Here is a 25,148-nt window from a genome sequence, read left to right on the forward strand (position 1 = left end):
GGAGATGACGGTTCAAGTGACTGTATTTGGGCTCATCAATACACGTGAAAATGGATACGAGGAATGAGATGCTGATGAACTATAAAAGGAAAGTAGCAATGTCCGTCGATGCAAATGAGTGTCTGATTGTCATTTTGGGCTGCGCATTGCTGCTTCGGATTGCTACCCTTGAAATTGTGAGACAGGATTTACAAAGTTTAAACGGTCTCCCAGCCATCTTCACACTAAAAATCAACGTAGCAAGAATTTACACCTCATTGTGCGCGTTAGTATTAGTTCTCCTGCATTTCCTGCATAAGAAAATAACGAGGTGGGCACCCTCAATCTCAGTTGCTTCAAATTGCTGAATCTCATGGATTGTAATAAGATGCCGCTAACGGCCGACACTAGCAAAGCTTAAAAGCTTATTATGTAGAGCTGGTTGCAGAAGAAGAACTCAAATAAACCTGGGATTTCCGTTGGATAATTCGGAAAGCCTCCTGTTTACGCGTTAAATCTCTCACAGTTCCCTACAACGCGTTTGACGGCTACATAATATTCTGCTGCATCTTTCGTTCTCCATTTACTTTGTAACCTCTCCTACTCCGTATATTTCTCCAGCAATCAATACGAGCATTTGTGTATCTGCGCTTATACCATCATCTCGCTAACAAAGCTTGAAGAATCGACAATCCCAGAACTCGATTCCCACAGTGTTGATCCATGACACTGCCGTACTCGTATGCATCATAGGGATATCCACTTTGCTTCGAGCAACACGCAATAAAGAAGAAGCGTCTTATTGCGCTTTGCTGGGAGAGTAAAATTCCGTCAAAAAGGCCTGTTCAGATTGTCCTCCTGTCAAAATAATTATTCCGTCCCATTTCCCTTTCGAAAGCACTTGCGCAAAGGTGTCGGTCGACTGGATTCAAGTCTGGGCACTCCGTATTCCTAGTCAGCGGGAGCCGTCATAACCGAAGCATGAATACTAGACGAGTTTTAGGACTGGATCCCGCTAGAGTCCCCAGCTATTAATTGGGTAAGTAATTAAATGGAGGGGCTATTGATCAACTGGCGTTCAGCTCCTTTCTTTGAAGCTTTGTAGCTTTTCTTCTCTTAAAGATTGAGTGTTTCTTCTTTCCCCTCTCCGCGTGGGGATAAGTCATCGCTGCGAGATGGCCGGGAAGCCAAGAGGCCAAGAGGCCAAGAAGCCAAGAAGCCAGGAAGCGAGGCCAAGACGGATCGTAGACCAACGAGTATCCACTGGTAAAAATCCCGAGACAGATGACTTCCAACGTCCGTAGCTTCGCACTCACAAATCCACGCAGTTTTAGACTTCAGCTCTGCTAGTTGGTGTCGGTTCCCCTGAATCACGCCCGCAAGCGGCGAGTAAACTACATACTAGCCCGGATCCAAGTCTGACCCATAACAAAGGTGCTTCCCCTGTCCTGCTTTCATAACAAGATGAAACTTTCTTGATGATCCAGCTTGTGGCTGTTGTGGCATCACAACGCCCATATACTTTCAGACTAGCAATTACTGTATCGCAGGTTGTCGCCTTGAGAGGCATGTCTGTTAGCAGCCGTCATAACCTTAATTTGTTTCCGAATATTGACCGGATCCTTCAACCCATAAGCTTGAAACGCATCTGTTGCGTGGAAGGGCTGTGTAAACGTAGTGCCGTCTCGTATCGCGGTGGCTATGGTAGCCGCCACCCCCCCATACAAGCAGCAAAACCTTGCAGAGTTATGCCCATCACTGTGGGTAGCTCACGGAGCTGTTTACGACTAGAAAAGATGCCAAGTGCTGGAGCCATACTATTGTTCCTTTCATGCATGCAATCTTAGAGTGGGTGAATAGCGAAGCTCTTGAGCCACTAGTTGATGCTCTGGACCGACAGCTTGTCTACGTCAGAAACCTGGCGGCGGCGCATGGAAACGACATACGAGTACACGGGGCTCTGCGCCTCAAGGAGTCCAACATGGATGCTTTCAAAAGCTAGCGCTTACCCGTCCTCTCATTCGACGATGGTTTTAAAGGATCGAGGTTGTCTAGAATCCCAATGGCAGCCACTCCGTGGAGACGTTTTAGGCTATAACTAATATGGAGTTGCATCATTGTAATTGAAGAAAGATCCCTGCGAGTTTCTTCTTCATATTAGTAGCGCCGTGGTCGCTGGAGTTTCTCCAAAAAAATCATTCCTTTCATGTCCGACAAACGACAACGTACATATCCTCGTCCATGCTCGACACTTGTAACAAAAGAATGCCCTAATGACTAAACCAGCCCCCTCATTATCACGATTTACTACCGATCTACGAGTGGTCAACTTTGTGTTTTTCTTGGTCTGGTTTATCGCCGTTCGATATTGTCAACAAACCACCTACTACGACCCGTCCTCATATTTCTTCCGCTCGGATGCCGCGTACCAACCATTCTACTCGGCTGTTAGAGAGCAGGAAGCCGACGATTTCCTAGCTTCTCAGGGCGCACGACACAGCAGATTAATCAAAGCAACAGAAGGAAGCGCTCGCCGAGCCGCTCCATACTGCATCGGCATCCCAACACTCCAGAGAGAGCGGGCCCAATTCTTTCCGAGAGCGGCGGCGTCTCTTGTCGACTCATTGACACCCGAGGAGCGAGAGCTGATTCACATCGTTGTTCTATTGTCCGACGCCGATGCGACAAAAAACTCTGCATTTGGGCAAGACTGGCTTCACGCGATCGCCGATGCAGTCATAGTTCATGAAGATACGCCAGAGAAGTTGGTCGCTGAAAATGGCTATCAGACGATCCCACGACATTCCGAATCGGCGGCCAGAGACGAGCGAGTAAGACGAGACTATTCAGTGCTATCCGAGACATGCCGCCGAAACGAGGCAGACTACTTTATTCTTGTCGAAGACGATGTCATCGCCGCGAGAGAGTGGTTCAAGCGACTCGTAGTGGCAACACCCAAAGTGAACGAGCGCGCGGTTGCCAAAGGCCGAGATTGGCTTTACATTCGACTTTTTTATACCGAAACCTACATGGGATGGAATTCGGAGGAATGGCCGATGTATATTCGAAATATTGCGCTCATATATATGGCCGTGTTGGGAGTCATGTTCGCAATTCGCTATCTTCACCAACTGGCTCCGCCCTCGCTCAAGGACCGAACGTTTAAAAACTCAAAGCTCTTGATGGCAAATGTACTGTTTATATGGGTACCTCTTTTCATTGGGCTTGGATTCATGGCTGGTCGGTTAACAGTCAATCCCATTCCATACGGCGTGCAAGAGATGCCGCGATACGGCTGTTGCAGCCAGGGCTTGGTTATACCAAACCGACACCTTGTCTTGCTGCAAGAGAAGCTGCAGGCGTCCCCATTTGACTTACCTGCCGACTCTACTATCGAAAAGACGGCGGATGACCTCCAGTTGGATAAATGGGCCGTTGTGCCTAGTGTTCTTCAGCATATTGGAGCGCGAGGATCGTCGGCTAAAGGCGGCGCCCTCAAGACGACATGGAATTTCAGCTTTGAAAGATTTTATTCAGCATAAATGTTTATATATACACATCCCATATATACCTATATATACCACTTTACAAGTATTGACACTTGTTTTTTCTTTCACTATACCAAGATTCCGCAAGCTTAAGAAAACAAAGAGAATTTTATTACAGTTAAAGAAGGGAATATTGTTTTTGAAAGATGTCGTATCCTGGGTATCACTGCTGTTCCGCCCGGTCCATGTGGTATGACGTCCTCACAACATCAACCGTTTTTGAGATACCGTGAACGCCTGCGGTATCAGAGCCGCTATCATTATCTTTGAGAGCATCATCGATCATGTGTAGCTCATCACTTTTCCTCCCCAATCCTGTTTCTGGTCCGGAGATGGACACAACCTGGCGACTGTGTCCTCCTCCACGCCACATGCCTGGATGGGATGCATGTCCGGATAAGTTGGACAGATTAAAAGCCCCCTTGCCGGGAGTTCTGTTGTCATTGTGGTTTGAGTTCTTCATAGTCGATTCGAAGAAGCGAGGGAATATTCGAGCCATAGGCTGTCTTAGAGCGGGAAGACAGGCGCCGATAATGCCCGCATTGGCCTCGATCAACGTCCACATGCCGCGATCGATAAAGTTCCATGTGGTGTCTGCTTTATTGGCGAGTGAGTTTTTCACAGATGTTGCTCTGAGGATTGACGTGACAGTAACACTGTTGAAGGTAAATGATTGTTAGCTCATTGTTAGAGCAGGAAGATTTGGGGCGTATTAGAGGGCAGGCTCTACGTACAAACCGCCCATCAGGAAGATGGCACACAGCATCACCTTGCTGCGTGGGCTGAGCTGGAGTTGCATGATTGGCGCGATGGGAAGAGCCAAGACCATCACATCTGTCAGGATGTTCATGACGGCGTAGGCAACCCAGAACACATCCGAATTGATGCAGGTTGCCTTCACGCTCTTATCCCAAGCACCAGCGATGGGAACGCATTGAAAAATGGTAGATCCCACACCTCCAATGCTCCAAGCAACGACGACTCCCATTACAATATAAGACGCAATCTCGAATTTCTTGGTAACAAATATACGCTGATAAAGTAGGATGGTGGCCACTTTGTTGAGGCAAACGGTTACTTTGTAGGGGGTTTGAGCAATGAAGAACCACCTTAGAGCGGTGACAAGCTCAACCACAGTGAGATCGGCTTTGTGCATTCCGTAGCCATTTTCTATGGCAAGCTGAATGGTAACGGAGAGAACGATGGAGAAAAGCTGAGATGAAGAAAACCGATCAATGCAAGATTAGCGAAGACCAGTCTTGACGTGAATCAGGGGCAAGAAGAAAAAAGGCGACGGAACTCACCAAGGAGAAGATGATGACAACATCGTCAGCACCAAAGTTGAAGAGGTAGACTCGACTTGCACATCTAAAAGTAACAAACAAGCCGGCGACGATGATCATTACCATAGAGGTGATGTATAACTTCCAGCCATGATTGTCTATCCCGTCGGCAGGGAAACCCATACCCTTCGGCCCCATCGTGGATCGCGAGTGTATAGCGTTGATCACAATCACAACTTGATGGCACACATGGCTCTGGCGGGCGTTTTTGGTATTCTACTCTTTTCTGTTGGATAATCGCCGTCCCGAATTAGCCGGATGTTGACCTGAAGACTAATCCCGCTGCCCGGCGCGGGAAGCCGTGGCGATCGAATGCTTTTGCGGTGGAGAGGCCCTCGACCGGCAGACCGGCCAAGGCAAAAGAAACGTAGGGTGTCGACAGCTTTTGCTCGCGTTGGTCAGACATGGAGTGCCGTCCCCGGAATATGAATAGAAACTCTAGATGCCCCCTGTTGGCAGGGAAAGGGAAAGAAATGGCCGTCGAGGAGCGCCAAGGGTTTCGAGTAACACCACCTTGTATTAACCTCCGGGCAGATTACTCCTGTACGAGAACTTTTGCCGTTAGTATTACTTCTTTCCCCTTTCTGCAATGCACAAATACTGTATGTCTTACTACTCTGTAGCTAGTGATAAAATGTCATAAGCCAGAGACCCTGTGAATGCATGCAGGACAAGCGATGCAACAATGCAAGGCCGGGAGAGCTGGGGTGATGCTCAGTGGAGCCGGCAAAAGAGGTCCACGAAATGAGACAGGCTCTCTTCGGCGACATTCACGATGGCAAAGGATGATTGAGCGTCGTAAACTTGTTACTACTACTAATACGACTGCTATCATATAAGTAGCTAGCTTGATATACTCATACGGCATGGAGTACAGGATTTAGCCAAGTAGTACTCCGCAGCGTCCCGTAATTTGTATCGAAAGGACTCAAAGGAGCAAACTACCGGAGCACTTCTGATCTAAAATCTCAGATCCGTTGCACAAGTTATGCTGGCTGGGCATGAGGATGAAAGTAGAGTGTTCATGCTGACAGAGCTTTTGTACTTTGCGAGCGACATGCCATACTCTTTGAACAACTTGCTTGCCATTACTCCTCCCCAAAAGATGACACTCTTCTCCCTCGATCATCTAATCGTCTTTGGTTTGGTGTTACTCTCGACACTCAGCTCCTTCGCGCGTCTCAAGCCACGCAGTAGGGCCATACTAGAGTGCTAGTGGCTTCATTCACTTGCAGCAGTGGATCTTCAAACACCCAAAGGGCTTTCGAGGAACTCTTCTGCTTGCAAGGAACCTACACACGAGCACGGCTACAAATCCCTCGCCGCTCAGCTTTCGCTCGCGGAGCTGAGCAGGACTCCGTCTACATCCATGCAGACACGCAGGACCAACAGCATCTCCACTCCCCAACCCCTGTCCTCCAGCCGTCCACTGGTTAGGAAGGACGTGTTGGTTCGGGACGCCTCAATGAAGGAATTCAGGATCGACTAGAATCTTTACGAAAGGCCTGGATTACCCGGTCACAGCCAGCGCGGACGTCGCTTCTCGATGTCGTGCGATGGAATCTCGCCCGCTTTGCTTTTTCTGCATCGCGCGAATCGTGTCTCTGGCGGATGAGCTAAGGTTATCGCCAACTTTAAATTCTTCTAACATCGGCCCCGACGGGTAGAGAGGAGTGCAACAGGCACCGAAACATGAAATCATGCGCTAGTTTGTATCCTTGCCATGGCAATGTCGACTAGAACGCCGGAGCCCACTCCCGCCACGGAACCAGCACATTATACGCGGTTCTAGTACGCGGTTTTAGTACGCGGTTTAGTGCTCGTCCGCCGTGGTTAGTTCTTGTTAGCTGTTGTCTCGAGTCACAGCGGGAAACAAACTGCGGAGTTTGTCTTCAGAGGTTCCCTTGATGAGTTGCCCAGGGGAGAGAACTGGGCTTGTTCGGCCAAGATGACAAATGCTTGTGCTTCTGTACGGAGAACAGGCTCACAGACTTGTACAGAGCACAACTATCAGCTGAAGTCGAGTAGTACTCGTATCTAATCGTTGCTGGTCACAAGGATGGCCCGATGCCGAGCATACCGGCGCAATTAAGCGCGAGAGGTGGTTACAAACTATTGGTTTTTTTTCTCACCCACAATGGTTGAGATGTTATAGAAGTTGAAAGGAACCCTAGTGCGTTGCTGTTTTGAGAGTTCACCGAAACAGGGACCGCAATAAACTTGTCGGGGCTTATTCGATGCTTTGCAGTGAGAAAGGGGTGATGCTGGGTGCACCGCACCTACATATGTGTATGTGCCTACTTCTTGATGTTCGGAAATCGGTAGATCATGGAAGCATAAACGAGGCTGTCAATGGAGGGCAGTAATTCGGAGCGTGAGTACTATAAATGCTTGTGCTTGATTACTCCGTAGATGCAAGAGATTGCTAGAATACTACGCACAATGCTGCACTCCGTAAGCCTCCGCAAGGGTTGAATCTCTCGTAGCAAAATCAAAGGGCCTCCGCATCTCCACCTGTGTATTCAATCCTCGCGCCCGCAGATTGACTTTTTATTGCTTCGTACTCCCTCTTAGCCTGAGATTTACTGACCAAGCCGCTCCTCCGCCATGTAGCAATTGATCCGTAATTTTCTTGGCTGCAAATTGGTGACCTCTCGGCAGGGATTGCCCCCAATTGTTTGGGGGATGTTGGCCGATGATATCCCTGCCAACGACCTGGAAAAGCCCTGGCCCATGAAGCTTTCGCGTCTTCCCGCATCAATCAACCTGGAAATAAATATTGGCGACCGGAAAACGAGCTCTGTTGGCCGCATCCCGGAGCTGGGCCTCCATAATTGCCTGAGACAATTGGAGAGGCCCGGCACCTTGGCTGCCGAGCTGCTACCTGGAGGAGCTCTGCTGGCGGCCTGGTTACTGGATCGGGTTGCAGATGCGAGCGCCTCAACGTGGGTGATGGCAATCAATATGGGGTTTAGTAAACGGTGGTTTGATGAAATTGCGCATGAACGGGATCCACGCCGCGCAATTGGCCCGGGTCAAGCAACGACAGACGACTAACTGGACGACTATATATGTATATATGTAGTGACGCAGATGCTGCTGTCGTATCACTCGGACGAAAAGGTGTTGTTGAGCATCGGCGGTTCACCACATCTCCAGCAGCCTCACCTTCACCATGCTTCTCACGACTAAGAGCGCGGCCTTGATCTTGGGCGCGGCCCTTGCTTCAGCCACTCCTGTGAATGTCACAGCATCGCCGGCATCGAACTGCAACACCCGTCAGTTTCTCACCGTGCCCACGTCCAACGGTCCCATCACCGGCCACCAAGCGTCCAACTCGGCCTGCGTGATTGAATACCTGGGCGTTCCCTTTGCGCAGCCGCCTGTTGGAGACTTGCGATTTGCAGCACCCGCCAAGATCAAATCCAAGAAGCCCTATGTGGCTGCTAGTTTTGGATTTGATTGTCCTTTGACGCCCTCGAAGCCTGTCGATTATCCCGGGTTTACGCCCCAAGCGCAGCAGATTGTCAGCTATTTCGCCTCCGCGGCGGGCACTCCCCAGAGTGAAGATTGCCTTACCCTCAACATTTGGTCCAAGGCCACTCAGAATGCATTGAAAGCGAAGAAGCCTGTCCTGGTGTTCTTCTATGGAGGCAGTAAGCATATAGACGATTCAATTCTACAAGCCGTGCGAGACACGGCGACGAATCCGGTTACTAACAACGAGAGCAGGATATACCATTGGAAACACCGACAGCCCGTTTTACTCTGGCAAATACTTTGCCGACGCCGAGGATATTGTCGTCGTTACGGTCAACTACCGAATCAACATTTTCGGCTTCCCTGGTGCCCCCGGCGAGACGCAGAACCTCGGTCTCCGCGATCAGCGAGCGGCCGTCGAGTGGGTTCGAGACAACATCAAGCAGTTCGGCGGCGACCCCAGCAAGATTACCATCTCGGGCCAGTCTGCGGGAGGTGTTGCTGTTGACTACTGGACCTACGCATACAACAAGGATCCCATTGTCAACGGCGTCATTGCGCACTCGGGCAATGTCTTCAGCTTCCCCGTCAACGCCCCGGGCGTCCCCGAGAAGAATTGGGACACTGTTGTGGCGGCTGTGAACTGCACTTCTGCCAGCGATGTCATGTCTTGCATGCGTCAGGCTGACTGGACAAACATCAAGGCCGCTGCGGCTGGCATCAAGCCCACGCCGAGCAGCAGTGTTCTGCGTTCCATTCCTGCGTTCTACCCGATCCCGGACGAACAGATTGTATTCTCTGACTATCTCTCATTGACCAAGGCTGGTAATTTTGCAAAAGTGCCTCTCTTGTTGGGAAATAACAACAATGAGGATGGATACTATCGCATCCCGGCCTTCGCCTCTGGCATCGTGCCGACCGCTGACCAGGTGGTGTCTTTCCTGCTGGAATCTTTCACCTGTCCCGTGTCCCACCAGGCCAAAGCTCGACGCAACCGCGGGGTGCCAGCCTGGGCTTACCGATACATGGCTGACTGGGATAACACTCGTCTCTATCCCACCAGCGGTGCTTATCACGGCGTCGATCTTCACATGATCTTTGGAGCGTCCGCGGATGTCAGCGGATTGCCCACGACCGCAGACCAGAGAAGCCTCACGAAGCTGATGCAACACGCTTGGTTTACCTTTAGCAACAACCCTTCCTCAGGCCTCAGCAGCCTTGGATGGCCTCAGTTCAACGAGAAGAAGGCCTCATTGATCGTGCTTGGCCAAAACAACAGCCCCAAGGCACAGTTTGTGTCTCCGTCGGTGTTTGACCTTACATGCCCTAACATTACCTTGGCTGGTTTGGGAAGTGCTGTATCCACAGTGGCCGATGCAGTATTGCGGCCGCTGTTGGAGTATTAGATTGATACATGGCTCGGCAGCCTGCTAATGAATTATACGAAGCTACGATATATAAATTAATAACATCTAAGACTTTTAGTCGTAATTGAGGGTTTCAGACTTGTGCCCTGATAGTCAATTCCTAGTGATGTTCGTCTATTTCTATGAGATTGAATGAAGCTGTCTTCGCATTATGGCGCTTTCTTTATTCGCGCAGTTCTCCACTATCATATGCATAGAATAATAGTTCGTTAGAATATATGCGCCGGGTTGTCGGATATAACTTTTTGGCTTCTGGCAGGTAACCCGGGCACCCATTGATAACAACGGCGGATATCGATGGAGGGAGTATGACGTGTAAGAAAGTTCTCAATCATAGCCGAATGGTTAAAGACGCATGTACATGTCAAAGTCCCTTTCAACCCTGGCATCAATTCCTCACGCGACTTTGAGAGTCTTCTTCAGATGATGCTCTTTAGATGAGTTACTCTAAGATAGAAAGGTAGTATGTAATTTGACTCTACTCATCAATTGAGGCGGACTTTGAGATTCTGTCTAGATCATCCCACCTAACAAGTCTAATCAACCCAGGCTGCTCGCCTCGATAAGTCTCGAAACAAGCAACATCTTTTCCAGTACAGTGTACATTTCCACAAGTTTTGACATCGTATATTGGTGTACTCGGGTATAAACGGGTATATAAATGACCACAATTTACATGCGCGATATCCGACTTCGGTCATGACATAATTGATACCCACCGTGAGATTGAGGGGTAAGTCTTGAATATTTTATTTCAATTCTAAAACTCCCGTCTCTTCCCTTCTTTTTTCACACAACCTTTGTTTATTCAATCTTGAGATTGTCAGAATTCTTGTCACCTAAAACAACAAACTCCCCCAAAAAATCTCTTGGTACGAGGCTCGCCTCCAAGGAGCCATGTTACTTGTCGCAATGGAACTATCCAGTCATCGAGGTAAAGTAGACTGAGCAAGCATCCGGGTGTTCGATCCGTTCTATCATGTTGTCTCTCTCTTCGCTAGCTCTCGATGGTGGTCGAGTCATTCGATCCATTATCTTGATGTCTGGTTTAAGGTAGGAGACAGCATGGTAGAGTGGATTGATCTGAGAAATACCGGCGAACTTGATCTGGATAATACCAGCGAAAGGATCTGCTTCTTGGGCTTCCACTGCTCTCCTAATCACATAGTGTACAGACTAACCCACGTAGCTCTTTGCTCGATTATCCAAAATGTCGACGGATAAGATCACGTTCTTGGCGAACTGGTCAGAATCATCCTCGTCAATTGGGCTAGTGATCCGTAAAGTTAACCAAGGCACAGGCACGCCACCCCGTACCACGCACCAGTCTACCTCGCTCAAGCGAAAGGATACTTCAAGGATGAAGGTATCAAGGTCGCTCTCTTGGAGCCCAACGACCCTAGCGTATGTAACATTTCCTAACCTTTAATCAAGCAGAAACTCACTCGCATTGATAGGATGTCACCGAGATCATCGGATCCGGCAAAGTGGATCTCGGATTCAAGGCTATGATTCATACTCTTGCTGTAAGGCTATATGCCTATGACTAAACAATTCTTTATATGGTTACTTATGCGCAAGGTCCTTTAGGCAAAGGCCCGTGGCTTCCCAGTTGTGTCCATTGGCAGCCTTCTCGATGAGCCATTCACCGGTGTTATTTACCTCAAGGAGTCGGGCATCACCACTGATTTCTGCTCCCTCAAGGGCAAGCGCATCGGCTATGTGGGAGAGTTCGGCAAGATCCAGATCGATGAGCTTACTTCCCACTATGGCCTCACTCCAGAGGACTACACTGCAGTTCGCTGTGGAATGAATGTTTCCAAGGCCATCATCAGCGGCGAAATTGACGCTGGTATTGGCCTGGAAAATGTCCAGATGGTTGAGCTCGAGGAGTGGCTCGACAAGCAGGGCCGCCCCAAGACAGACGTCCAAATGCTTCGCATTGATGAGCTCGCTGAACTGGGCTGCTGCTGTTTCTGCACCATCCTCTACATCGGCAACGAGTCCTTCATTGAGGAGAACCCGGAGAAAGTTCGCGCTTTCCTTCGTGCTGTCAAGAAGGCCACTGATTTCGTCCTTGCCGACCCCAACAAGGCTTGGGCTGAATATGTTGACTTCAAGCCTGTCATGGGGACTGATCTCAACCGCAAGATGTTTGAGCGTAGCTTTGCCTACTTCTCAAAGGACTTGAAGAACGTCCAGCGCGACTGGAACAAGGTGACCAAGTATGGGCAGAGACTCGGCGTCTTGGACGCCCAGTTCAAGTCCAACTACACCAACGAGTTCCTTGGCTGGGAGCTTGAAGCCGAGTCCCCAGACCCTACTGGCGACCAGAAGCGCATGGTTGAGTTGCAGTGCGATGTTGCCTGCCGAGGAGGCTTCCGCCGACTCCCAGCTGTCATCAAGGCTTAATTCAGTCAAATGGAAACCCCAAAGGCCATTTTGCTGAGTATTTATACATGGCTGCTTCATCACTCATTACCAATGCAGCCTGTAAATCTGGCATCACTACGTTCATTGTGCCCAGTCACTCATTTAGCTATGTAGCTTTCTGTCGGTACAAATTAAAAAATTGAATGACAGACAAATCATTATTTTTTGTTCATGTATGCTGAGAATGTAGAGTATACTCATATTATCTAAACATCAGTAACAGGTCATGCACTGCTATCCCATCCACCCTCCTCCATCTCTATCTCCGCCATCCAGTCCTCAGGAGCGCATCAACCGTCAAGAGCATCATCGTCAGCCTCAAAACGATCCAAGGCCTTCCATCCAGCAAATCTCCAGCCTTACAGCTAGTCTTGCAATCTGCAATCGAATGTCTCACTCTCACTAAAGATCTCTTCCAAATACTCCATATTCTGCTCCGAATGCCACATATAATCCTCTTCTATAGCAGTATCATACCCGCATCTCAAAAAGTGCAGTAATCGCACTGTCATCGAGCTGCCCACCTGTCTGTACCTCGTCAAATCCCACGTCGTCTCGCCCCACTGCGCATCCCTCAGCATGGTTAGTTTCGCGTCAATGGCAGATTTCTGGCAGTCAAGGCACTCATAAATGGAGGCAAAAGGTTTTTGGCATTGTAGCTCCACGATATAGTTGATGCCACATATGTTCTTAAGATTATTGGAGATGTCTTCAAGAAGGGCTGGCCAAAAGCCGAGATTTGCTCTCCACAGGCGAAATGGATTTCTGTTAGTCGGTTCCCAATAAAATCTGTTATGCTGAGAATGAGGAGCAAGTCATAGTTGTTGCGGAATATCGACAAGAGCTCGGGAAGTTGCTGAGAATTGTGTTAGTATGGATTATTCCGAGGGAGCTCGGAATAATGTACTCAACTTAAGTGTCGTCTCTCACTTGGCAGCGATGCTTAGAATGAGAGATGTAGTTGATGCTCATGATATTTGGGTTAATATCAGAGATGAAGCTCATTGCCAGAACTCCGATCTGTTGGCCAGCTCTTCAATGCTGCGACTCAATCCAAAGGAAGCCTCAGCTTCAGAGCAGTAGTAGAGAAGCGTAAATAGTCTAAGGAATACCAAGCGGCAGAGCTATCGTTGAGGTCTGTTTACGTCTGATGGTAACCATGTATCCACTGAGAAGGCGAAAGACTAGCTTGACGATTTGCTGCATCAGTTCGTTCTTGTGAAGTGGCAGGCACAGTCTCTAGCGGAGATATCTTAATTGTTTCTTCTCGAGAAGCGCCGAGGATGGCCTGAAAAAGCTAAGATGTTGATTCTCCTTCCTATCGGGCTTTACAAAAGACTGATAAAGAGAGTCCATAGCCTATTCTGGATCGGGTGAGTTTCCGAATCTAGTTTATACAACTCAAAGTGTATTGGCCTGCGCTCTGTGTGAGCCAAAGCCCTAAAACAAACCGCATAATAGGCACCAGAAAGACAATCCGGTACCAATATTTAATATTTTCAGATTATTCAATTTGTCGATATAACACTAGGTTCCAGCAATAGATGGTTGGCGGTAAATAAAAAGCCTGAAAAGGGTTTAATAAAACTATTGTAAGTCTGGCAACGCCTGGTAAACAAACTAGTTCTAGCTTATAGTATAAAATTGTACTACCTCAGCAGTGACTTATAGTCCTTAGTCCAGCAGCCTTAAACAAATAAACAGTTTCATGCAAAACATAGCGGTCATTTCTACCTTGTTTATTTCCTACTGTCAGAGACCTAGTAGTTGGGTAACGGAAAGGAGGCATCTGGATTTAAGCAAGGCTTTGTGGCTTAAATCGGAGCTAGGTAAAGAAGAGGCCAACTTCTTTTACTGAACGAGTAAAGAAGTACTTAATGCGGTCTTTATGGGGTGCTTAGACGCAGGGGGGTGGACATAAAGCTGTTTATCCACCTCTTTGACTGCGAGATTCTTTTTTTGTGTTCCATGTTCCTAAGACTTACCATAACTGATTTGTTAAAATTTATCTCGTTTCTTCTCATTTGCTCCTCGCTATCATCATTATTGGCATGGCTAGAACGCATCATCAACGTTGTTTATTAGGCCCCTAAGACTTGTAGGAGAGGAAGGTCAAGTTGATGTGATTTATACGGGTGAACAAAAGAGGAACGCTAAAGGGCCGGGTAAAGCATTTGGTTTACTTGGATGCCTCTTCATTTCAAAGTATCTTTGAGATAGGATTTGTTTGTGTTTTAGAAGAAAAGAGATTTTCTGAAAGATGGGTAGAAAAGCAACGAAAATCGGGCTATTGAATAGTAATTATGCAAAATTGTATTGTAGCGTGGAACTAAGATGGCATGCGGTACTTGTAAGTATATATACGTTGATGGAGCAAATGCACGTCGACGTTGCGACCTGTAACGTGAGCATGTCGCAAGTATTCATTTTGCAAGCAGTAGACCTCGGAGGGATTTCTATTTCACCGCGTTCATATGATACGGACCCCGTCAAGCAGCGCCTGTGATTAGCTATCAATGACTTCTTACACTCTCTGAGAATTTCCGTCTTTGTAGAGATCTACTCTCTATACCTAAAGATTGTCAGAGGTAGTAATGATAGAGAGCAGAATTGGAGGTCATAGGCGTAAAATGACAACTGTCTAACATACAAGTGATTGTCAGGCATTGATCGAAGGCTCTGATTATCTTAAACCTCTTTCTAGAGCAGTTGTTGAGCAAGCAGTTGCCCATAGCTGCTAGCCGTTCGAGTCAAAGATGTTCTTGAATTGCCCATGACTGTGCAATCAGCAGTCACTTGGATAGAATGTTTGATCACTTCACAAGGGGAAGCTGTTGAGCAAGTTTACTCAAGGCCCTCTTGAAAAGAGTTGTTTACCCTTCTTGTAGAATGCGTATAAATGTTCGTCCGTATTTTGCATCGAGCCGGATACAGTGTGTCGAACAACAAGAAGCGACAGGTAATAGTATGGGTCGTCTCTGGGAAACTTTCGATGAGAAGGAAGCTTGGAGTTGATGTTTGCTAAAGTTCAATCCTATCATTAGGCAAGTTAGCGAAAGGAGAAGAGAAGAGAGTGTACTGGTTCTTCTGACAACGCAGGCTTTTCTGTAGCAGGATTGAGTGTGCAGCATGGCCACTACCCCGATTCTTGTCAGAAACGAATGGCACAATGATGAAGAAATAGTCGGCCCTTTTATCAACTTATTTCTTTGTTGTGACACGCCGCTATTGCGAGTCAATGTACGGAGGCATTTCTGAAGACAAGTGATGGAGAATCGAGAAATAGACAGAAGCAGTGATCCAAAATCAAGGACCTAGAGCTTGCTGTACGCCGTAGGGCATCGGGATTGGTCTTGACTTAATGATTTAGGGCAAACCCTTCTCGAGCTTTCAGTTTATATGGAAATATTGAAAGCCTTGAGCTGAGTTTGTGGCAATAGGGGTGGTATTGTAGCTTGCAAGTAAAGATACAATGAAACAACATGGGCATCAGGGGGCACACCACCTCCGGGGGTAATAGGGCATGCTTCAACTCGAGCGGATTGTTTACAGGCAGCCAGAAGAGTGCAAATAGGGCTAACGCGCTTGGAGAGGAATACCATCCAAGTCGGGCACAAGTTGGAGGGACAAAATAATGCCTCTGCCTATGATCACTGACATTGGGATAAAAGGGGGGAGGGGAGGCAAAAGGAGTCGGCGACTACACGGCTGACGCATGATGGAGAAGCATTTGATATTGCCCGGCTCTTTTTGGTGCGAATGCGGATATACCCTTCTAGGAAGTAGAACAGCATCACATGCGGTGCAACAATGAGAGTGAGGTGGCTCTCGATACTAAAGCCGTGCCATACCGCGGCGTTGGATCCATCCGGGGGCTAGGGCTTGTGAATGGACATGCTGAGGGAGTGAAGGGAGGCAATTGATTGTTGCAGCGGCAACAATGAAAGGAAGCGTGAGAAAAAGTCCTGCCGTGATGATTTTCTATCCCGGGCTGCATCTCGGGCATGGGCACCCCAGCGGGCGCGATATTAGCCCTGGTGTTGTCTCTCCATAACAGAGGTGAAGTATCACGGACGAACCTCGTGAGAGCGGTGGCTATGAGCGATATACGTTGGAGGCACCTGGGGCGTGCTGAGGTGGGAATTTTTCCCTCTTTTTTTTTTTTTCCGTTTAAGACGACACTAAACACGGAGCAAGGAGCCGGGACTATGGGGATCGGCAGAGGACTGAACAACTTGCCAGATGCATATATACGGGGGCTGTGATTGGCGAGAGGCATGGGGCCGGGCCTGGACTTAGTACTGAAACAAGCAAAACGAAGGGCTTGAGGCTCCCGGGCCATGGGCAGAGCCAAGCTGGATTCGACCAGGCGGCATCGTCATCCTACGTCACAGCTGCCGGTTTGCGTGCATCTGGAACTGGCGAGAGGCCTCCCTCTGGCTGTGAGTATGAGGCATTTGGGTTTGGAGCCAGGGATGGCTGTGCTCTTGTGGTCTTTTTGTGCTTGATGTTGTTGTTGCGGTGAAGGGCTTGGATTCACCGTGTCTAGACTAGTCCATGCTATTTTGACCATTGAAGCCAGAGCTGGGCAAAATTCATAGTACTGTTGTTTCGTATTTCGTAATTGAATACAAGTTTTGAAAAGCACTAGCTGTTCACTTAGCGGAGCCCGTTCCCGTTCCGTTTGATCTCTTGGTATGTTAGTAGTCTAGACACACTTATACGTGTAATTGTGTGTTAGTAGGAATGAGGAGGTCTCAGAGGTCTTCACTAACACGGACACACACACACCGCCGTGCTGTGTCTGTCGTATGCTTTATGCTATGCTGGGCGATGAACTGATATCAATGCAATGCACCAGCTTCTGCATGGCTGACCGCTTCATGCTCACAACACACACGCGGATGAATTGGTCATATTGAGCACCTACTTCCATGTACTTACACACCCAATACGACCGTACTATTGCTGCTCGTACATACTCGTACATACAGTAGTCATGCACGCTTCTCTCACGCATCACCACGCTCGCTATCGCTGCGGAAAAGTGGTAGAGCGACGGAACCGCCAGGTTGGGGGAGCGGCTGGTCGAAGCTTGCCCGCTCTTCTTGCAGCCCTAAGCCATGTCCGTCAGAATCCTGGCCGTGTACCCGCGACCTTTGGCGAGCTGGAGATACAGTGCCGACTCGAGGGAGTCCGCACTGCCTGGATCACCACGCACCGGGCTGGAGCCAATAGTGCATAGATGCATATTACGTCCGGGTTATTGCATACCGGCAGCACCACGATGCCATCCTCCAGCGTTTGTCTGGCTCGTGCCACTTCCACTTCCATGCTCTCTGGATCCTCCCACGTCGAACCGGATCGCTGCCACGCCACGCCTCATCCGGAATGGCAGTCCATTCGCTCCCCATATTTTGCCATGAGCTTATCACAAAGCGAGCCTTGGCATCTAGGAACACGCACGACCCCCCTACGAGCTGCTGTTGTCGCCTGGACGAGGGCAAACCGAGTGCCTCTATCTAGCCGCCTCCCCTCTTCTGCCTGGACGCTCGCGTACTGTATGATGACCTGGTACCGAATACCCGCAGCTGAGCTCGGCTACAGCGACATGTGGTGACAAGTGATGAATCATCTCATCTGTGCAATTACCCGTAGGGACAAACCGCAGCCCAGAGAGAGCAACGACTCAGCCTTGCTTCGAGCAACTCCCTTCTCCACATGGCATCTGAGGGCACAGACTACATACAGCGTTCCAGCCCTAAAAACCACCTCCAAAAGCGGACCACCGTTGTTCGGCAGCGACTGTTCAGCGGCCGCTAATTTGCGTCGTCGACTTGGGTAGTGCTGCCAGCTCCGCCTATCACAGGCACCATACAACAGGATGGGCGACAAATGCAGCAACAGGAGAGACGGACGGCCCCGAGCAGAATGCTTGGCATGTGTGGTAGCATTCTTGGTTGAGACCAAAGCATCACCGCATCTTGAACGACTTAAAGAGCTGCCTCCCCTATGTCTCAACCTGCATGGCTAATCTCTGTCTGTATGTCTGTCTGTTGCAGAACTGACTCGGCTTATAGGGAGGGAGCTTTGCCCACTACGGCCGGTGTTCTCACTCTCTCACCTCTTTCCTCTCCCCCCTTTCTGCCATTCTTCGGCTCGGCTGGACCAGCTGTAACAACAAAAGGCTCGCGTAGAATGACATTGATGGCTTGAAATTCTGGCATTCCAAAAACTCAGCAGCCACACAGCCAAACCAGTTGAGCCGACACACAAATGGACAGCCAGTGTCTAAACGCAGCGCAGCTCACGCCAAACGTGGCCGAAACGCCAGATGATGGGCTGCTCAGGGCATATTCTGGCACAGCGGACGCCAATGTTCTAGTGGGAGACGTTGCCGTTTTTTGTTGCGCCACTTCTGTCAAAATTTTCCGTCACTGCTTTATGGTGTCCTCAATTCAATTGCCGCATCACCAACAAGGCTAATAACCACCCACTCATCAAGAACGGCAAGCTACGGCATTGCTGCTACCGAGTAGAAAGTTCTTTTTGAGTCGAGACAACCAGACCTTGGGGCACTAATAAGCAACATGAATAAGTTACCAGAGATGGGGGCCCTGGGGAGCCGAGATTTTCGCCGTAGCTGGTTGCCGAGTACCTTGGCCCGGGAGCCGTCGTGAGAACAAGCGGCCGTAGTCCTGTGAGGGGAGCGGGAACGCCTCCTTATGTATTACTACTGGAAGTGAGACGAGAACCCGCTTCGGATCTTTTACCAAGATATCTCTAGCGGAACTCTCATCCGCACGTACTTTACCGAGTGCTACATGGTGCAGAAGCTCGCTACGAGGCATACGAGTACATAGTGAAACTGTGTGAATCTTATCTACAGACCTTTCTTGTTGGAGTCTGGCGCTGCTTCACTCCGCTACTTCTGCATCCTGTTGGCTGTACTCGTATGAAAGCGATGGTGAAACCGGGCTCTTGAGAGACGAAACGACTTGATTCCACCGCGGTTTGCACCGGAATTGAAGTTGGCGCACTAACAGAAGATGAGCACATTAGCACCTGACTTCTGTCCACTATCCGCAAGGTCAGCACCAGCACATTCCCAATATCCGAAAGTCGTCTTTGCACGATGTGGGATCCGGAGCTATTTTTCGTTTCCTCCAAAGAAGAAGAAAGAAAGAGAACCAAAAATAAAAAAGAAGAAAAGAAAAAAAGAAAAAAAATCTCACCAGTCCATGCGCTCGTTGGTCACCGTCGATAGTCGCGCGTCCCGAGTGAGGGTTGGTGTGGAGTACAAGCAAACCCAGCTTTTGAGACACGATCCAGTCGCCCACGTGCGTGAGCTGCCGTTGTCAGATGGAGACAAACCAAAAGACCCTCTCAGCGCCCGTCGCCATTCTGCCGGACAGGTCTCAGCCGGCGATTCAATATTGGCCACTGTCCCTTTCCCACGTGCTCAAGTCCTGGCCTCTCTTGGTTGCGGCTACCGACTCTCGCCACTGACTGTCCTTTTAGTATCATGGTTCGAGACACCGAAAGACCCTCTGACGATTCCAATGGTTTGTCTAGAACACGAACAACGGGAGACTCCGAAACGAGAAAAGAAGAGAAATTTTTTATTTACCAACTCAAGGATGGCCAATGGAGCTGTCTTAGTGTTGCTAGCAGATGGCATCGATTTTCTCCACTGCCAAGCAACGATTCCTTCATCGCCAAGTGTCCCGGCCGATATGGCTCTTTCGCCCAACAGAGCGTCGCATGCTCAATTGCCAATTGCTGGACTGGTAGGTGGTGCTACGTGCTATACGGATTTAACGCCCTTTTCTGAGCGGATTGTACAGGTAATTCCCGTACTGGAATCGTCAGGGTCACCATGAGGCTGCACACAAACAAGTGTGACGATTCGCAACGTTTCGTCATTGCCTCTGTTATCCAGAATGTAAATGCCATGTTTGGTTGTCATTACTATTATTGTTGTATTGTATTGTACTACTATTTTACATGATGCCCGTGTACGTAACCGTCATCTCGGTTTTCCTTGATGGTTCAACGCCTGTCTCAGCGCCTTTTCTGCCCTTTGCTGGCGCTTCTTGAATGTTCCGAGAAACATGTCGGGAATGGGGTGCTTGCTGTTTGGGTGGTTGGGATCGAATTCGACGCTGGCGGTTGGGCCAAACGCACGGGTTGTCGTCTGCACCGCGTAGTGCAGCAGATCCGAGCCGATTCCCTTTCCTCGGTATCGCATCTTGGTGGTCCAGGCGCGGATGATGCCTCGACCAAGTGTGCTGGGCTGCACAGCGCCCTTCTTCTTCTTGTTCATCTCCTCGCCCTCCAGCCTCAGCACGACGGTACCGATGATGTTGTCGCCGTAGACGGCTGCGATGACGGTGTCTTGCTTGCCGTCAGGGCCGGTGATGAGGTCTCTCCATCGAAATTCCTCGGCTCGCTGAATATAACCCGACGTATAGAACCGAACGAACGACAGATACAAGATGATGGAGCCACAAATCATTGTCATGAGGGTACCGACGCCTGCATGCTGGTATTGGTGATATGCACCAGCACACATGGCGAACAGCCCCGCGATGCAGAGCGGGTTGAAGATGATGGCCGCAGAGGCGGTTTGGCGCTGCTGCGCGATGCTGTCAGCGACTAGGTGCAGCGCGTCCTGCTTCTCCTGGTCTCGCGTGACCACTCTGTAGGAGAGCTCCGGCGTGTCGGCGAGCGCATCGTTGGCGTTGTCGTTGTCGTTCTGGGGCTTGTCTGCCATGGTTGGCGTGTGTGTTGTGAGTGACATGTTGAGCCTTTGATAGCAAAAGCTGACAAGAAAAAACTTGGATCCTGGCCCTGGCTGGTGCTAGCGGGGGGGAAGCGACTGAGAGCTGCGAATGCTGGGATGAACCGAATTTTCTCGTCGAGCTCACGCGATGCAAAAAAAGAGAATAGGCAAACGAAGGACCAAAAACAGGCTCAAAAATTAAAAAATCAACCTTGAAAATAAGCTGCTCAACGAAGCCGGGGGCAGGCCATGGCTTACAGGCTGCAGGCGAAGACGCAAGTGGCGTGCATGAGTGAATTTGGAACTGATCAGCAGTTGCTCGAGAAGAAGTGGCTTTCAGGCAGCGTGGATTCAGCACCATCTTGAAAACTGAATCGAAGGCCGACTTTGATGGAGATTCAGCAGCGCCGGGGCAAGCACGTGGGACGATGCAGGCAAGCTCATGCGCGGAGAGTCTTCAAGGCGAGGTGGATAAGGCGAACAGCCATGGGTCCGGATCCCCGAATTCATCGGTGTCCTAAACAGGCAACCGACCGGTTCCACCCGCCTCACTCGGTTTCGGTCTCGAAACTAGGAAGATGCAGCAGAATGAGCCTCGAGGCAAGGCGCACGAAAGCTCAGCTGCTCGACCTCGAGGCATTCCAACGGCCTCAGCCAGAGACGTGCCAAGCCGCGAGTCGACTGCCGCCATAGCCAGGACCCCTGGGGCTTCCTTTTTGACTTTGCGGAAGCAGGTCTGCGCAGACGCATCTAAATTTCAAGCATATGCAGATGCGAGGAGTGGAGAGATGCGTTCCCCCGTATCTGATGGGTTGAATCGAGACAACGTGGTGGCATCGCGGCCCCTCATTGGCCGATCCTCCACAACGACACACTCGGGTCAGCATGGCTCTGGGCTTTTTTCCCATCAAACCTCGCGGACAGGCATCTGTGGCCAATAGCTTCGTCCAGATAGCGTCGTAGTGCCTGATCCTCTGCCCTTCCATCTCCGTCTGTGGCTGCATTCGCGTTTTCTATTATCGGTTTGGCCCGCTCCGAGGGGATAGGCTAGACTATTCAGACCCTTCGGTCGTCTTGGCTGGGAAAAGCCTCCGAGAGACTCGATCCACGATGGGCCAAGGTACCTGAGCATGATTTAAAATTAATTCTCCTTGGGTTTTGGAGCGTGGAAGCCGTTGTGGTCCTGGTCTGTATATAACTCCCATGGGCCTGTCGTTGGCAATTCCTTGGCCTGCTCCCTCCCCTCCCCTCTCTTTTGCTTCTCAACCACAGGCGTTTAAGAACCCCCTTGTCTTTTTTTCTCCTCTTTCTCTTGGGAGGAGAGTTGACATAGAGCTTGTGTTGTTGTCTCTCATTACACCTTTTCTTCTTCTTCTGTTACAAAAAAGCAACAGCCCCTTTTTATACCATGGCGTTCGGTAAGACCGCCGGAGGCAACAGTGCCTACCACAACTACAACAATGATTTCCTCCACGTCCAGGATCTCAACGAGCGTCGTCGTCTGGCCCTCGCCGAGATCGACAAGGCTCCCTTTGGCTGGTACCATGTCCGCGCCATTGTCGTTGCCGGCGTTGGTTTCTTCACAGACTCATACGACATCTTCACTGCCTCCATGTTGACCGTCATGCTGGGCATCGTCTACTTCCCGGGAGTTGGCCAGATGCCCACCTCCTCCGACAGTGCCATCAAGCTCGCCACCTCTGCCGGAACTGTCATTGGACAGGTTGGATTTGGTATCGCCGCCGATTTGGTCGGTCGTAAGCGCATGTACGGTCTCGAACTCATCGTCATCATCTTCGCCACCATCGGCCAGGCCCTGACCAGCGGTTCTCCTGCCTGCGACGTTATCGGTCTCATCATCTTCTGGCGTGTCATCATGGGCGTGGGTATCGGTGGTGATTATCCCCTATCTTCCATCATCACATCTGAGTAAGTGTCTCTACACCTCGTCGTCTGCTTCGCCAGATTGGTTTACTAATGCGACTCGCTGCTATTCAGGTTCGCCTCCACCAAGTGGCGTGGTGCCATGATGAGCGCCGTCTTTGCCATGCAGGGTCTCGGCCAGTTCACTGCTGCCCTCATCATGCTGTTCGTCACTCTCGGCTTCAAGGGCTCACTGTCTTCTGCCGCCACCACTGCCACCTGCACTGGTGTCTGCCAGCTGGCTGTTGACAAGATGTGGCGTACCCTGATCGGCTTCGGTGCCGTCCCCGCCTGCATTGCCCTCTACTGTGAGTTGCCATTGACAACCATTGACATAATGCATCGTCTCCTAACTGGGTAATACAACTACAGACCGTCTGACCATCCCCGAAACCCCCCGTTACACCTTCGACATTGCCCGTGATGTCGAGCAGGCCGGCGACGATGTCAAGGCTTACATGACTGGCAAGCGCGAGGGCCACCCTGACGAGATTGCCCGCGTCACCGCCAACAAGGCTGCCCAGGAGTCTCTCCAGGTCCCCAAGGCCAGCTTCCGCGACTTCTGCAACCACTACGGCAAGCTCAAGAACTTCCTCCTCCTGTTCGGAACCGCCGGTTCTTGGTTCTGCCTCGACGTGGCCTTCTACGGCCTCTCCCTGAACAACGCCACCATCCTCAAGGTCATTGGCTACTCCACCAAGGGCAACCCCGATGTCTACAACTTCCTGTACAACACTGCCGTCGGCAACATTGTCATTGTCCTTGCCGGCGCCGTCCCCGGATACTGGGTCTCCGTCGCTACCATTGACACCCTCGGCCGCAAGACCATTCAGATGGGTGGTTTCGCCATTCTGACCATCCTCTTCATCGTCATGGGTTTCGCCTACAACCACATCCCTTCCAACGGCCTCCTTGCCATCTACGTCCTGGCCCAGTTCTTCTTCAACTTTGGTGAGTAGTTTCCCCCCTTTGTTTGTTATACAAACAATACCAGAAATCAAAGACTAACGCAAAGTGCGCCAATCAGGTCCCAACACCACCACCTTTGTCGTTCCCGGCGAGGTCTTCCCCACCCGTTACCGTTCTACCTCGCACGGTATCTCGGCCGCTTCCGGCAAGATCGGCTCCATCATCGGCCAGGGTGCCATTGCTACCCTCCGAACCAAGGGCGCCACCAAGGACAACTCTGCTCCCTGGATGGACCACGTTCTCGAGATCTACGCCCTCTTCATGCTTCTCGGCTGCTTCACCACCTGGTTCATCCCCGAGACTGCCCGCAAGACCCTCGAAGAGCTCAGCGGTGAGGACGACTACGCCGTCAACCACCGGGACTCCAACGGCCCCGGCTTCGAGTCCGAGGTCGTCACCAAGATCTCTGCCGACGTCGAGGCTGCTCGCAAGTCTCCTGAGCCTTGAGCAAAAGCACCTAGTAAAAACGTCATGGCGTTGAAGGAGGAGGAGGAGGAGGTTCCCTTGTTTTTTTTTAGGCTCATGAACCTTGCACGTGCATATGAAGGGTGTTTGCAATACGGTCTTGTTGATGATGATACCACTCGCTTATATGCCTGGCACGCTTAGCAAAATCGTTGGACGCTACAAAACTCTCAGATATTAAAAAAAAAAAATACCCTCTTTTTTCCTATAGGCAAATATATACTTATCTAATACTACCTAGTCATTCATTCCCTTCTCACATGAAAATGTCCCATGCTGTGTTTTGCGCTCTCACGTCGTTGTAATGATTTACGTGTAAGCGCCTGTTATGTTGACTTACATACCTTACCTTCAAGGTTGCCTATGGCCCAATGAAGAGGCCCGGAAGATGCCGACAGGGTGCACCAACCCACCCCCCACATGACGTGCAGGGTCACGATGCCAAGGGTTTTGTGTGCGTATGCAACTGAGAATTTGGGTGTGTGGATCGGATGGAGAGTTCTTTTTCTTTTATTTTGGATTGTTTATGGAGTGCATGTGGTAGGGCTGTGTGTGTTGTCTTGGTCGTGAGAGGGGTTTTTTTTTGTTCTTGTGTGGATCGGGGTATGTTTGGGTATAGGTGGGCGGTGAAGGCATCGATGGACATGATTTTGTAAGGTGAAGGGATGTTTACGGTGTTATGGTGGTGGTTGGGTTTGGAAGGTGAAGATTGATGCTGGGTTTTTGCGTTATTTGGGGAGAATGAGTGTTTAGTGTTGTGGGAAGATGCCTTGGCGTTGATCACTGTTCACTTGGA

At 50.0% G+C, this 25,148-nt stretch overlaps 8 protein-coding genes across 8 annotated transcripts; 5 read left to right on the forward strand and 3 right to left on the reverse strand.

Annotated features, from left to right (window-relative positions):
* Window positions 1-2,252: 2,252 nt before the first annotated feature.
* Triagg1_6844 (CAZyme family GT109) lies at window positions 2,253-3,521 on the forward strand (the record flags this gene model as incomplete). The annotated part of the gene is made up of 1 exon (XM_062901513.1): window positions 2,253-3,521. One exon carries the CDS (start codon window positions 2,253-2,255, stop codon window positions 3,519-3,521), a length of 1,269 nt encoding a protein of 422 aa, XP_062754172.1.
* Window positions 3,522-3,690: 169 nt separating this feature from the next.
* On the reverse strand, window positions 3,691-5,008 carry Triagg1_6845 (uncharacterized protein; the record flags this gene model as incomplete). Its single annotated transcript, XM_062901514.1, has 3 exons — window positions 3,691-4,183; window positions 4,262-4,740; window positions 4,832-5,008. 3 exons carry the CDS (start codon window positions 5,006-5,008, stop codon window positions 3,691-3,693), a joined length of 1,149 nt encoding a protein of 382 aa, XP_062754173.1.
* Window positions 5,009-7,312: 2,304 nt separating this feature from the next.
* Triagg1_6846 (uncharacterized protein) lies at window positions 7,313-7,927 on the forward strand (the record flags this gene model as incomplete). Its single annotated transcript, XM_062901515.1, has 2 exons — window positions 7,313-7,324; window positions 7,532-7,927. 2 exons carry the CDS (start codon window positions 7,313-7,315, stop codon window positions 7,925-7,927), a joined length of 408 nt encoding a protein of 135 aa, XP_062754174.1.
* A 118-nt stretch (window positions 7,928-8,045) lies between these two features.
* Triagg1_6847 (uncharacterized protein) lies at window positions 8,046-9,756 on the forward strand (the record flags this gene model as incomplete). The annotated part of the gene is made up of 2 exons (XM_062901516.1): window positions 8,046-8,526; window positions 8,603-9,756. 2 exons carry the CDS (start codon window positions 8,046-8,048, stop codon window positions 9,754-9,756), a joined length of 1,635 nt encoding a protein of 544 aa, XP_062754175.1.
* Window positions 9,757-10,987: 1,231 nt separating this feature from the next.
* Triagg1_6848 (uncharacterized protein) lies at window positions 10,988-12,189 on the forward strand (the record flags this gene model as incomplete). The annotated part of the gene is made up of 4 exons (XM_062901518.1): window positions 10,988-11,022; window positions 11,079-11,181; window positions 11,235-11,303; window positions 11,368-12,189. 4 exons carry the CDS (start codon window positions 10,988-10,990, stop codon window positions 12,187-12,189), a joined length of 1,029 nt encoding a protein of 342 aa, XP_062754176.1.
* A 5,137-nt stretch (window positions 12,190-17,326) lies between these two features.
* On the reverse strand, window positions 17,327-17,624 carry Triagg1_6849 (uncharacterized protein; the record flags this gene model as incomplete). Its single annotated transcript, XM_062901519.1, has 2 exons — window positions 17,327-17,435; window positions 17,485-17,624. The coding sequence occupies 2 exons, from the start codon at window positions 17,622-17,624 to the stop codon at window positions 17,327-17,329; spliced, it is 249 nt and encodes an 82-aa protein (XP_062754177.1).
* Window positions 17,625-20,239: 2,615 nt separating this feature from the next.
* Window positions 20,240-20,986, reverse strand: Triagg1_6850 (uncharacterized protein; the record flags this gene model as incomplete). Its single annotated transcript, XM_062901520.1, has 1 exon — window positions 20,240-20,986. One exon carries the CDS (start codon window positions 20,984-20,986, stop codon window positions 20,240-20,242), a length of 747 nt encoding a protein of 248 aa, XP_062754178.1.
* A 1,417-nt stretch (window positions 20,987-22,403) lies between these two features.
* On the forward strand, window positions 22,404-24,334 carry Triagg1_6851 (uncharacterized protein; the record flags this gene model as incomplete). The annotated part of the gene is made up of 4 exons (XM_062901521.1): window positions 22,404-22,924; window positions 22,994-23,226; window positions 23,291-23,869; window positions 23,946-24,334. The coding sequence occupies 4 exons, from the start codon at window positions 22,404-22,406 to the stop codon at window positions 24,332-24,334; spliced, it is 1,722 nt and encodes a 573-aa protein (XP_062754179.1).
* Between the last annotated feature and the right edge of the window lie 814 nt (window positions 24,335-25,148).

This window comes from Trichoderma aggressivum, assembly GCF_033847375.1.
Source record: "Trichoderma aggressivum f. europaeum strain CBS 100526 chromosome Unknown scaffold_028, whole genome shotgun sequence".
In the NCBI taxonomy this organism is placed as follows: Eukaryota; Fungi; Ascomycota; class Sordariomycetes; order Hypocreales; family Hypocreaceae; genus Trichoderma; species Trichoderma aggressivum.